Genomic DNA, 13,290 nt, shown 5'->3' on the forward strand with positions numbered 1-13,290 from the left:
TGCAGTTTATGCAGCTAGAGAGACCTTGCAACAAATCTACTATATTGCTGTTTATTTTCCTTCTTCTCCAGTTGCTCAGATAGATCCTAAAGAGTCATGGCCAGTAGCAGAACGTCAGTGAGGACCATGGCCTGAGCAAACTATAACATATTGTTTTGGGTGTGAACTCACCGGGCTGCTAGCAATTGGTATGTCTAGATCTTAGACATTTGAACCTCAGTTTCACCAGGGGCCACTACAAGGTAGTGATAAGCTTCACTGTAGAGAACCCACAGGTTGCAGCCCCAATAAATAAGTGTCATCACAGGCATTATAAAGGAAATCGCACCAATCAGTCAATGGTGCAACTATATAAAATGATCATGCTAGTATTAGATGGTGCAAACTTGCTTTTGAAGGAGGATAAAGCGCCTGAAGCGACGAGAATTCAAGGACATGTTTCCTTATAATCAATAAAATGAGCTCTTCGAGTGCTTCATTAAGAATTCTTTCTCTTTTCTCTATGACTAATCAATAAAACTAAAAAGGCTGCCTTATATACAACATGACATTATTATGCATCAATTGCTTTCTAAATTCTGTCCAAGATTATTCATTGTACTAGTCTATATAATTTATTATTATACAATTAAAGCTATAATAGTTATCAGTAAATGATAATCAGAGAAACCATAAAGGAAATGAATAACAACATAAAATGAACAGTCTGGCTACATGGCTGAATAATATCCTCCAACATAACTGCAATGTATGATTTCTGCAAACATTGTTCACAATCTGCTTGTCATTGTGTCAGTTATTACTAATCAATCATTACTTCCAGTTACACAAGTTGATAAGATATTTGAGGCTATCACTATCATATATTCATAAACTGCATTGGTATTCGTTATCTAAATAACGTCAGACAAGTGTAAAACATTAACATCCTTCCGATATCTATAGCTAGTAATGCAGCAGTAAACATTATGAATCATAATTGTCCTGTGCACCTTATGAAATGTGTTGTTGCTTTGTTTTTCTTGTACTAATGTTCTCTAGAAGATATAAAATAACATATTACTTTCTCAGTAGTGTGATGAAACTGTATGCAAAGACGGCCATTCCCACAAGAAAATACGCCAGCGGCAGACGGTACCCAGCTCGTCCTATTTTTCTTTCTCGGCCATAGTAACCATAAAATAACACAGAATATTGGAGGTAACCCTGTAAAAATAGACAGATCTCTGTCAGAAGAGTGTATTTTTACCAAGCGACATTTTTTAATATCTGTCTCTTTAAGGGACATTAGTTCATCTATACATGTATGTCAATTTTTCAAAAGTTTATGTTCAGTGATAATAACCTGTGTGGCTGCAAACATTTCCTATTAGATATCTACTGTAAATATACTATATACACTGAATGGCCCATGTATTTAGTCTCTAATTATGAGTTGCATCATTATTTGCCTTCAGCACAATCTTAATTAATTATGGCATGGTAAAGTACACACAAATATATATATTCCCAATCTGTTACGATGGGCCCACGCATCTCACGCATTGACATTAAAAGACACAGGAACTATTTTCCAGAAATTATTGGTGGCCTACTTAAGAGTTTTTTGCAGCCTGTTCCACTTGCACTCAAAAATATCTTGGTCCTGTACATCCTCTACCAATTCCAGACAGGCCTCGGACACACATTTTGATAGGTTTTGTCACTGATCTGCCCTCCAGTTAAGGATAAAATCCCATCTGGGTGGTGGTTAATAGATTTTTGAAGGCGGCTCACTTTGTTTACTTGAAGGGGCTTCCTTCTGCTCTTGCTCTAGATGATCTGTTTGTCAAAGAAATATTCAGATAACATGATTGCCTACAAGAGATTGTCTCTGATTGATGCAATTTGTGGCCAAATTCTGGAGATCCATGTGAAAAGTTTTTGACATCAAATTAAATTTTTCCACTGCATATCACCCGCAGTCAAATGGGCAAACAGAGAAAGTGAACCAAGATCTGGAGACATCCATTAGGATACATACTTTCACAAGACAATGCAACTGTTTGAATTGCTATCTTGGGCTGTGTTTGCTCATGGAGGGACATCCATGTATTTGTTTTTCATTCTATATGGTTGTCAAACTCTTCTTCTGGTACTCTTTTCCGTTCCCAGTTCAGAGGTTCCTGTTGTTGACTCTCTGTTACAGAAGTTCGCTGACATCTAGAATCAAGTTAAAATAAATATGATCAAAGCTTCATTTCTCTACAAATCTACAGCTGACAAAAGAAGACACACCATTCCTAGTTTACTTCTTGCGGGGACAAAGTGTGGTTATCAACCAGGAACCTTCACCTACGTATACCCAGCATGAAGTTTGCACCACATTTCATTGGACCTTTCAAGATTCTCCAAAATATTAACCAAATGGCCTTCAAATTAGAGTTACCAGCCGCATTACTTGTTTCCAAAGTGTTTCACATGTCCTTACTCAAACCTTTAGTAATTAATTTGTTTACCTCTAGAAATAATAATCCTTCCTCGATATCTGTTCACCAGCAAGAGGAGTATTAGGTTAGCCAGATTTTGGACTGTCATGTTTCTAAAGGTTCATTTCCTTGTGGATTGGAAGAGGTATGGTCCTTAGGAGCGCTCTTGGGTCAAGGCTTCTGACATTAGTGCTCCCTGCCTAATACTCCCTGCCTAATACTCTGGCACAGGCCTGTGCCAGAGTATTAGGTTCCATACTTTTACTCCAGCGTTCCTGTTCATATTGTGGCTGATTTCTGTATATTATGACCTGGACTGTTCCTGACTTCTCTTCTGTCTGTCGTTTATTACTGTTTATACCTGATTGTTGCTGACTCAACTTGTTCTGACACTCCTTCCATTGGCTGATTTGGCACCCTGCAGTCCATTTTTGTGCCAGTTTTGGCTACGTTGACCAGACCCTTTATCGCTGTTGACACCAGCTCATCACACCCGGAGGCAGGAAGCTGCAAAGCCTTTTTCTTTCAGCAAAAGCACTAGATTTCACCTGTCCTCCTAGGTGGAAGAAATATGGTCTTTATCTATTCTTTTAGTAGGTCTCCTTTTGCATCTTCTAGCCACAGTTCATACAGGAAATGGTATAACACATTAAATTGTTAATGACACATGTAATAAAGATAGTCCTGATGTCCCTTTGATCTCATTACATATTAAAGAACTAGTTGAGCAAAAAAGTAGAAATGTTGCAATAGATGAAGAGGTTGTAAAGTGATATTAGGCAGGTCTTTACTTTTTCCAATATGTGCAATTCCAGTTGGACAAACAATCCTGTACAGATTGATTTTCTGAGGTCAGTCCCAAAAAAAGAATATACATCTGCTTCTGTTGTATATATGTGCTAGTCAAATAGGTAGACTTGTGCAAAATAATTGCATTGAGTGAGGCATTTTTTCCAGTTTGTGATTAAAATGTTAAAATGTTCGATATTTGTTGTATGTGGTGCATCGCTACTCTGAATAGTTTGTTCCATCTCATCCCAATTCCCTCAAATGGAATGGAATTCTGTGACTGAGGAGGCCACTTAATTTTCAGAACTGTTCCAGGACTTTCGTAGGCAGGTATGGAGTCTTATCTCTCTGGAACAGGTTATCTGAGGATGTGTTCACAGATGCTTTGTTGCTTGATTGGTTATCCTATATCCGGATTCATTCAAACACAGATGTATGTAAATGCTGTGGCCCATTGTATGCCATTAAACCTCTCATCAACCAAACCATTACATTGATACCACTAGCTTGCATTGTTTACACCTAGCAGGATGGATGTCATGCAGTTTTTACTATATCCTGCCCCTCCCCCATCAGTATGTCATTGCAAGAACAGGTGATCATGAGACTAGTCAATGTTTTTCCAATCCTCCATCATCCAGTGCATGTGTTTCTTAGCTCACTCCAACTACTCCTCCTTTTTGCTGACGGGATTAGAACTTGGTGATGTCATCAGATGCCATATTCCATTCATAAGTTAAAAGATGTTTTACCTCTTTTAGCAACACTGTTGTAATCTATTGGTTGAATGACTAACTCTACACAGGTCATTTTAAAATAAATCTGTCCTTTTCATGAGAAAGGGCCTGTTTCTAAATAAAGGACCAGTTTTGGCTGCGTGTTTGCATATTCAAAAAAAATAAATGTGTTATAATGGCATTTATGAAAACCCCAGAGGTGTTACTGTTCCTGTGGCACTCATGCTGGCATTCCTGGCACCCACTACCATCCTCTATTCAAGTTCAGGTACTTTTTTTTTTTTTAATTGCCTATTCTCCCTCTTAATTACACACATACACACAAAGGCCCAAATGCTATCGCCCTATCTGATTTCAATAGAATTGTCTGCACATACAATACTCATTCAATTGTATAGTTAAGGTAAGTTTATCTAATAAAGTGACCACTCAGTGTATAGAGTATGAATTATATGTTCTCTGTAGTGATAAATGCTGTAACATATAAAGGTCAGAACATAAGAGCCTTGCCCCCAGTGACCAGATGGTGTTTAGGTCCTGTGCTGATGGAAGTTCCTTATCAGGGATTTTCTTATTGACAGTGCTTCCAAACGGAGCTCCCGCTAGGATCTGGTGAGACAAATAATTAAGAGTTGAGACAAAGATAAATGATCTCAGTGGTTAATGCACTGACTGTATAACAGTGACACAGAGGAACTTGCAGAAGGCCCTTTAACAATTCACTTTATCTCTTATCTCAATTTAACGATTAAACTGTGTCAGGAAAATTCTGTGTAAAATTGCATGCACTGTCTGAAAGACAAATAATCATTGTAGTAATAATGATATAATAGTTATAATACAAAAACAACCTTCAGAGAGTTAAGATAACACATCAACTGAACTAGTAGGAATTTTTTTAGTGACTAGCGACAGCATTGCCATTGCTGAGCGTGGCTGCTTCTGGATTTACAGTGTTGTTGCTGAACTGAGAGCAAACACTCTGCTTTGTGTTGCCATGTGCCTGCCATGCACTGTTACGTGCTTTGACTTGTACCTAAACCCTGATGTTAGGAACCCTTGCATTATCTATTAGACATGTCAAAATGACACAAAATATGTGCCTAAAAGCAGGAAAATAGAAAATATTATATCCACAAATCACAAACAGTGACAGATTCATCACAAGGACACAATACACCAAAAATTATCCATCCATGGAATTGCAGAAGTAGATTGGGGCTCACATCTGTCATAGCTCATAGGGTGTCATATTTGGTGGTGGTAATAAATGTCTTATGTCTTTTATTGGGGTTATAAAGTAGTGGTCAAGGAAGAAAATAATAAATCAGCTTGAGGTTTGTATAGGGAACATGGCTGTGTGTCATCAGCTAACTCTTGTGTCTAATCAGCCGCAAACCAGTGTTGACATTGCTGTATAAAGTAATGCACTTGACTATCCAAATTTGTCTGTGAAGATATAGCTTTTACTGCATGAGCAAACTACTGATGTAGGTTGGATTGCAAATGACATTAATGTTTGCAATGTGCAGTGTTATTAGTGTGAGCAAGCTTTAAGGTAACAGCTCTTACCTCTGGTAACACTACAAAGGCTCCGGTCAAAATTGTGAGGACAATATTAATTCCGAATAACCATCTTAAAAAGATAAAGTATGAGGCAACACCAGACCCAAAGTGACCTAATAGAACAAAAGGTAAAGTTTTTACGGAAGTTAGTTCATGGCATCTTGATTTTAGTATATTAATAACATGTGCACAGGGTGTCCCTCCGTTTTTGTACTATGCCTCATCATTATTGTGTGCCTTGGCAAGGGATATATAGGTTGTATTGCCTTTTACATACATGTTGTATTATGGGGGTCTGACCCTTGCATTAATAAATCAGTTTAGCACAATGATTTATTGGTGTGGTTGGTCTTTTATTTTTCTTGTATCTATCTCCTTATACTCCCCTATCATGGTTATGTTTGTGCTCCTTTTCCCTTACTCTTGAAAGAAGTAGCTGGTACATAAAGTTGGGTTTGTGTGGCTGGCACCGTGGCTAAATACACATTAAACAGACAATTAAATAAAAACTGTTGGTTATTCCCCATCACAATTTGACATACTTACTCTCTATCTTCTTTATTCTCATTTCCCAAGGAATAAAAATGACAACAAAATTGTAAGACAGTCGAATAAATTTTCTCCAAAGCTGCAGCAAGAAAAATGATTATTAATTTTAGTGACTTTAATCAAATTACTTGTTTTTTAAGATTGGTCTCTATGTTAAACAAGGGTATTTATCATGGTGCTATATATATATATATATATATATATATATATATATATATATGAGAGAGAGGGAGAGAGATCTATACATTTTTATGCATTGTTGTTATATGGCATTCTCCAACTAAGCATCTCCTAAACTGTCACTATTTATGTAACATCCATAACATATAAATGTAGAGATATACATGCTGGTCAGATGGTCAGATGGTGAGGGTCCCAAGATTTTATTTTGGGGTACCATGACTGTAAATTATATTAATCTTCCAGAACAATGATATGTTCCCCAGTGAATTATATTTTGGTTATATCTATTCAAATGTTCTTAAAATGCCATTGTATGTAACTGCTTACTAACCTACTGGTTTTCTGATTTTCTTACTTTACGTGTTTCCTATTTTAAACATATATAAGAACATTTTAGTCTTCCCAATGACAGAATATGTGTATAAAATTCTATAGTATATAAAAGGTTATTAGTTGGTAGATATATTACACTTTTTTAATTTGATTGTGTCTGCTTTAAGCAGCATTCAGTGGTGCATTGCAGGAAACATGTGATTGTTAATAATTTTATCCTACATCTGCTTTTTCAAGAACACCCTGGACCATCTCTTGTTTAGTCCTGGCCTTGAAACAGCCCAGCTTGACAAAGAACCGTAATTATTCACTTGAATTAAGTGTTATATTATATATGCTTGGTGTCTGTCGAAGACAAAACATTGCTAGCTGAAGATGTAAACAGCTCTAAATTGCATACAACAAGCTGTACACTTGCTTAAATTATATCAGTATCAAGCGATTGATGATTATTTTGCATTGTTGCCATTCAGCTATCATCACCAAATCAATACTTAATTATCTGTTATTAATGTAATTAACCTATTCAATACTAAGACCTACATGAGAACATGATGGGCAGTTGTAACCAGATATTAACAGCATTTATGAATGAACTATTTTACTTGAGTTAGTCAGTAGATAATTGTAAATAGTATAAAAATGAACGCTCACACTTTTAATAAGGTTTATATGTATTACTCTTTTTTTCTACAGAATCAGACTAAACATGTTTTAGAACCCAGGTCCGTGCTATACTGCAGTCCATTCACAGACACATCTATTTAATTTTACTATATTTATGTCACCTGTAATGTAACATATGAGAATTGTCCATTATTTAGCCAGATATTCCTTTTTATGGTATACTGGAATACAAATATTTTTATTTTAAGCATAATGTTTTGGAGACAGCAAAAATGGAGAACAATACAATATGTTGAGATTATTTTAACACAATTAGTGTATCCTGATTAATTTATTCCAAAATGTGATTAACAACGTTTCCCAAGTTTAGGATAAGAAATATGTGTACTGGACACTAGATTTGGGTAATTTGTAGTTTGTAATCTGTTAGAAATAAGATTTCTTTTTTCCTCAGTGAATTATATATTTTTAATCAGAGAAGAACTTGAAGAGTCAACTCAGACCCCAGTAGGAAGTATTGGATTTGGAGTAAACTGGATTATATAGTAACTGATAAGCTAGCTATTATTACATCTAGTTTACATAGATATGAACAAACCAGAATATTTACATATTTATCTTCAGGCCGTTATATATATATATATATATATATATATAGTCTATCCTGGGACACTCTGTGTTCTTGGAGGTTATAATATCTGGGATATGTGCATAGTACATTTAGCAAACAAACAATTGACTGCATTTTCCGCGGATAAAGCAGACTTGCCATTTCTATAAACAACTGCTCTATAAATCAACATGGGATAGTTAATTAATTTTTACAGAGCTATTTCAAATTTTATTGCGCGACTGAAGTATTTTAATTAAACAAAGAATTAGCTGAGGCTGCTAACGGCTCTAGAATCTACCGTACTGGGTTCTTCAGCTTGAGAGCTGTTGTTTATTTGTACTAAAGACCAGTCAGTAGGTTAAATTGATAACATATAAATTACACTTTGATGTCACTGTAAGGAGCCTGAACCAGCACTGATAAAATATTCTGTTCTCTCTTCTGGTCTCCCTGATGGGGTGAGAGCCATGCTATACACAGATGGAGTCATTTACAGTCTGTATAATTTAACGTTTAAGCTTTGTAACTTCAAGTATCCTAAATGATCCAGCTCACAAAAAAGATATAAATGATTTGCATTATAAATTATAGTTAGACATAGGCAATCAAACCACTGTAACAAATAGTCTCAGGGGTTTAGATGTTTGCAATGAATATTTGCATATACCTTTATAATTTACTGTATTGGAGATAAGTATTTTACCACACAAGGCTAAATGTGCAAAGCGTGGACATTTATGTATCTTGCAAACCTACATTAATTCGGGATGACTTGAGGGGGTTGAGGTAAGGCAATGGTGTTGTTGTTGTTGGGAATAGAGTCTATGTAGATGAATGGAATGACACACAGCAAGAGCAATTTCTTAAATTGTAAAATCAATATGCTCCTTACATGTCTGCACAAGGCAAGGTGCAGTGGTTGTACACACTACGCACTCATGTCCCTATATACATCACCACTCAACAGTAAAAGGATAAAAGTTAATCCAGAAACAGGGGATTCTGGGCATGCGCACAACTCGCTTATTCCAAAAGTTGTAAAAAAAAATCATATTATAGGCCAAGAACGCTATTTGTGTTCAACTTAACTTAAGCCCTACATTGTGTAAATGTTTCAAAAAAATACAACATCTTCGTGACCGCATTAACATGTATTAAAAAAATAGATGTATTGACAATTCAACTTGCTGTTAGAATAAAACCTGATGAAATCTGTTAACATGTTTACCAGGGTGTTTTCTTGATTGCAAAATATTTTACATAAAAGTTATAGGTGTCTATTTCGTGCAAGAAAAAATGTCACATATATGTTGTTTGCATGTGGTTTAAATGGGGTTATAGCTTATGAAAAAAATGCATTGAATTTAAAATCAATTAATCATAACAGGATGGTCCATACAATGATTTCTAGTCTGCTTAAGCTGGGCTGTGGTATTTAGAAAACAACATACTGCTTTTTTCATAATTTGTTTATCTTAACTTTAATCCCCCATTAACACAGAAAAGTTACATACTCAGAGGCCTGATTTCATTAAGGCATATAAATTCCGATACATGCTGTATTTTGCACATGCCCAGAAATGAACCATACGGCAGAGAAGGCAGCAACATCCAATTCATGTTGGAGCGCAAAGGATCCTTACTACAGCCTATGATTTTAGGGGTAGAATAGAGGGGGGTCTGGGACGTATGCACATAGTCAATGTATAGTAAGGGCGTGCCAAGCTCAAGAGCATGCAGCAGTGTCTGAGTTATTCTTTGAGTATATCTAAGGTATGTGTTTTTCTGTCACATCTCTTGCACTACAGTTCTGGTGTAAGTGCCTATTACTAGTGATAACGGCTGTGTATGCTAAAACATGTGTTTGCAATAAGGAGCAACTGTAAAAATGCATTTTATGTACAATAAACATTAATAACACTCTAATAATCGTATTTTATGGGGGGGGGATGATTTTTTTTTTTTTAAATGTTTTAATGTTTTGTTATTAATGACTATATTATTAACATATGCCATTAATTGAATAGTTTTTTTCCCTTAGCCTTTGGGCTATATATTCCACATATGTATAGGAAGTATTCTACAGTGTCTGTTAGAGCAGAGTGTATCTAGACCCGTGTTCATCAAATGAAGTACCTTCAGATCGGCTCCATGTTGAATATGGAAGTACGTATGCTGATGTACGTGCACTTTTTAAAATGATGCACAATACGTTCATTTTGCATTGTTAATGAATCAGACCCCCTCCCGTGTTCAACACAAGGGGGGGAGGAGGGGGGCAGAATCAGCACTTTTCAAAGTCCAGGTGGGTTGTGGATGCAGCTTGTTGCATCTGTGATCTGTTTGGTGACTGTGAAAACTGTAATTAAAACAGTAGGCTCTGATGTCCTGTTCCTCTTCCAGTGAACAAACCACAGTATAACACACCACTGGCAGATGTACCAGCACTTGTGGGTTAAACTTCCAAAAAAACAAACCCAAAAATAAAAAAACAGGACCCTCCAGAGAAAAATCTAGATATTTGAGCCTATAGCTCACTGCAATCATAATTAACCTAATGGGTCAATCATTTAAGTCACATTGAAACACACACAGCAATATGGCACCATCACTTCAAACACTTTAAACATTAACCGGCTAATTTCGTTCATATATCATGTGGAGTGAACACAATAACCTGGCGTGTGTGTGTCATTAGTCAATACTATATCAGTCCCAAAAGACCTCTTCATCTACAGGCCTTTCACAAGTGTAGACAGATTTTGCCTAGAGCATTATTCATGCAGATCAGGTAATATATCATGAGTATACCTAAAGCAAATGACACTCAATTTTCAGGAAACTAAACTGTAACCTTTTGCTAAAACCACAAATAAAGGAGTTCATTGTAAGGTTAGCAGAGTCTCATTGGCCAAACATGCAGTAATCTTTTTGCTTTATTTGTGAAATTATATTATTATTATTATTATTATTATTATTATTATTATTATTATTAGTTAGTTGTGTCTCACCTCTGCTCCAGCTGCCTGATAACCTCGTGTTCTGGTTAATCGCCCTTCATACTTCAACACAATCTCTTTAGCTTGCCTGTTGAATAAAGTCATAGTGCATTGATATTTCCCACTAATTAACAGCTCCAACTCAAGGTTCTAAAGTGTATTGTTTTTATCTGATTCAATGCTTTCTTCCTATTAGTAGCAATGCAAATAACATTTCTGAGATGAAAAATAATTATGTACCATTAAGTTATTATTATTATTATTTATTAATAAGGCGCCACAAGGTTTCCGCAGCGCAGAACACAGTACAAACAATGGACAGTACAAGGAATAACAGTACAGAACAATAAACGAGAAGTACCAAGACTTCAGATGCTCCAGGGAAAGCAAAAATATTTAAGTTGGAGCAGAAGAGAAGGTAGAGAAACAGGAGAGAGAAGGGCCCTGCTCATAAGAGCTTACATTCATGACTTTTCTTTTACACAGATTGCAAATAAACAAAGGGAATATTAACACTCTAGAGCCAGTTATCACATTGACTATTATTGCAGTAACTTGCACATACTTGAGAGAGCGCAGTTTCTGCCTCATAGGCCACGGTCTACCTCGAATATTTGCAATAATTTCTTTCTGGATTTGTATATTCTGAAATATAGTTTCAGGGTCATTATTGTCCTCATTTCCTTCAGCATTTTCATCTTCGTCTGAATTACTGCCACAGCAAACAAACAAAATATAAAAGAAACAATTCTGCTTGAGCATAGCTAAATTATTCCAATTGACTAAAGTTACAACTTAAACTCTTCAAGTCATAAGTTTTTTTTTACTAGGTTCAAGCTTCACATTCCGTGTACATTCTTGTTATAGTACAGCAGAACTGCTACCGATGACTTATAGCTATTTAACAAAATAGAACAAACACATAAAACAATAAACTGCAGGTAACATAGCTATAGAGAACCATATAGATCAGCTACTCTCCAAGGTGCTGAATCCATCAATGCAAAAAATGTATGTACATGAACCCTGGACACATTAATAGTAGAAATTAGTTCAAATGAATTTACCTACATAAATAAAGTCAGTTATGTACAGTTTCCAAATGTACAAAACAGTATTTGTCTTTCACATTATATGAACTAGTTTAAGGTTTGCAATCATATGACAAAATATATGTTCATTATATCTGTTTAAACAGGTTGCTGGTAAGTCGACTTGTGAATAAATATATGACTTACCTATGTGGTGGGACTCTGTAGATACTGGTATTCCTCCTGACACTTTTATACCTCTTAATTGACTTTGTAGGCTTTAGTGCTGCAGATGCACTCACTGTTGTCATTGTGGTACAATCCTTCCCCTGTCAGGGGGAGCTGATCTCTGTGTTTAGTAGAGCATTCTCCTCCTGTTTTATTGCCTGTACCGCCCACCTCTGTCACAGAACTGAGAGCTAGAAGTCTCTAATGCCAGACTTCCTAAACATATTTAAGACAGCAGCAAATACATTGTGTAGCTAATTGTATTTAAGAACAACTGCGGTATAGAATGCTTGATTTCTCATATTTTATAATATTCATAATATAGAAATATCATAATGACTGAAAGGTGATAGATATCTTTCTATCTAAGAGAATTGAGGGTATTCTAAAACATGAAATTGTGTAAAAATGTGAATGATCAAAGATGTTTTTATTATCTTTATGTCTGGGAAAGTAACCAAATGTATCTAAACAATTGAAATAGTTTATTATGAAAAACAAAGGGGTCTATAAATAAAGGCAAATCTAAAGGAAAGAGCTGCTCATTTCCATTCTTTCCCCCATATAAGTCTCCGCACAATTGCGCAAAATGCCCATCCGGAGAGTATGGGGGGGAGTAAGTGTGCGCCATATGACAGGGAGATTAATCAGTACCATGCAATGTGTTCTGCAGCTTTTTCCACACCTCCCTACAATAAAATCCTCTGTCACCTCTGCTCCATTTTCAAGCAGACCTGTATTCTACGTAATAACTCAGTATTATAATATGGTGCTACTCTGCTCCAAACACAGTGCACTGGTGTGTCCTGTGTGATTCTTTCGGCATTGTATGTCGATCTATTTATATTCTATTCTACTTATAAATTTGAACTCAATTTATAGCAAAATGACCCATGACAACTATCTTAACTTCCCATGTTTTGTTTTGATAAATGATTTGAGCCATTGGAACAATAGTTCTTATTCATTCAAATCGGTTTACAAGGTGCTTTTGACAAGTGTTTGGGCACCTTATTATCTTCACCTCCTGCTCATATGTGATATCCTTAGTTTTGAAGAGGGTGGAGATAGAATCTCCTGTATCCAATGCGATCATCAGAATATTGAGCATGCTAAAGATGTGACATGTCCATTTGTGTAGGGACAAGTGAGGACAGGCTGCAATGT

At 35.9% G+C, this 13,290-nt stretch overlaps 1 protein-coding gene across 1 annotated transcript in view; it reads right to left on the reverse strand.

Annotated features, from left to right (window-relative positions):
• Positions 1-12,206, reverse strand: part of TMC3 (transmembrane channel like 3) — a 45,977-nt gene extending 33,771 nt beyond the window's left edge. The window contains exons 1-7 of the mRNA XM_075205922.1: positions 12,103-12,206; positions 11,430-11,576; positions 10,877-10,952; positions 6,107-6,188; positions 5,567-5,673; positions 4,505-4,603; positions 1,064-1,206 (exon numbers count right to left, since the gene is read on the reverse strand). Coding sequence (XP_075062023.1) covers positions 1,064-1,206; positions 4,505-4,603; positions 5,567-5,673; positions 6,107-6,188; positions 10,877-10,952; positions 11,430-11,576; positions 12,103-12,206 — 758 coding nt within the window. The remainder of the gene's footprint in view (positions 1-1,063; positions 1,207-4,504; positions 4,604-5,566; positions 5,674-6,106; positions 6,189-10,876; positions 10,953-11,429; positions 11,577-12,102) is intronic.
• Positions 12,207-13,290: the final 1,084 nt, after the last annotated feature.

Source organism: Mixophyes fleayi, chromosome 4 (genome assembly GCF_038048845.1).
Source record: "Mixophyes fleayi isolate aMixFle1 chromosome 4, aMixFle1.hap1, whole genome shotgun sequence".
In the NCBI taxonomy this organism is placed as follows: Eukaryota; Metazoa; Chordata; class Amphibia; order Anura; family Limnodynastidae; genus Mixophyes; species Mixophyes fleayi.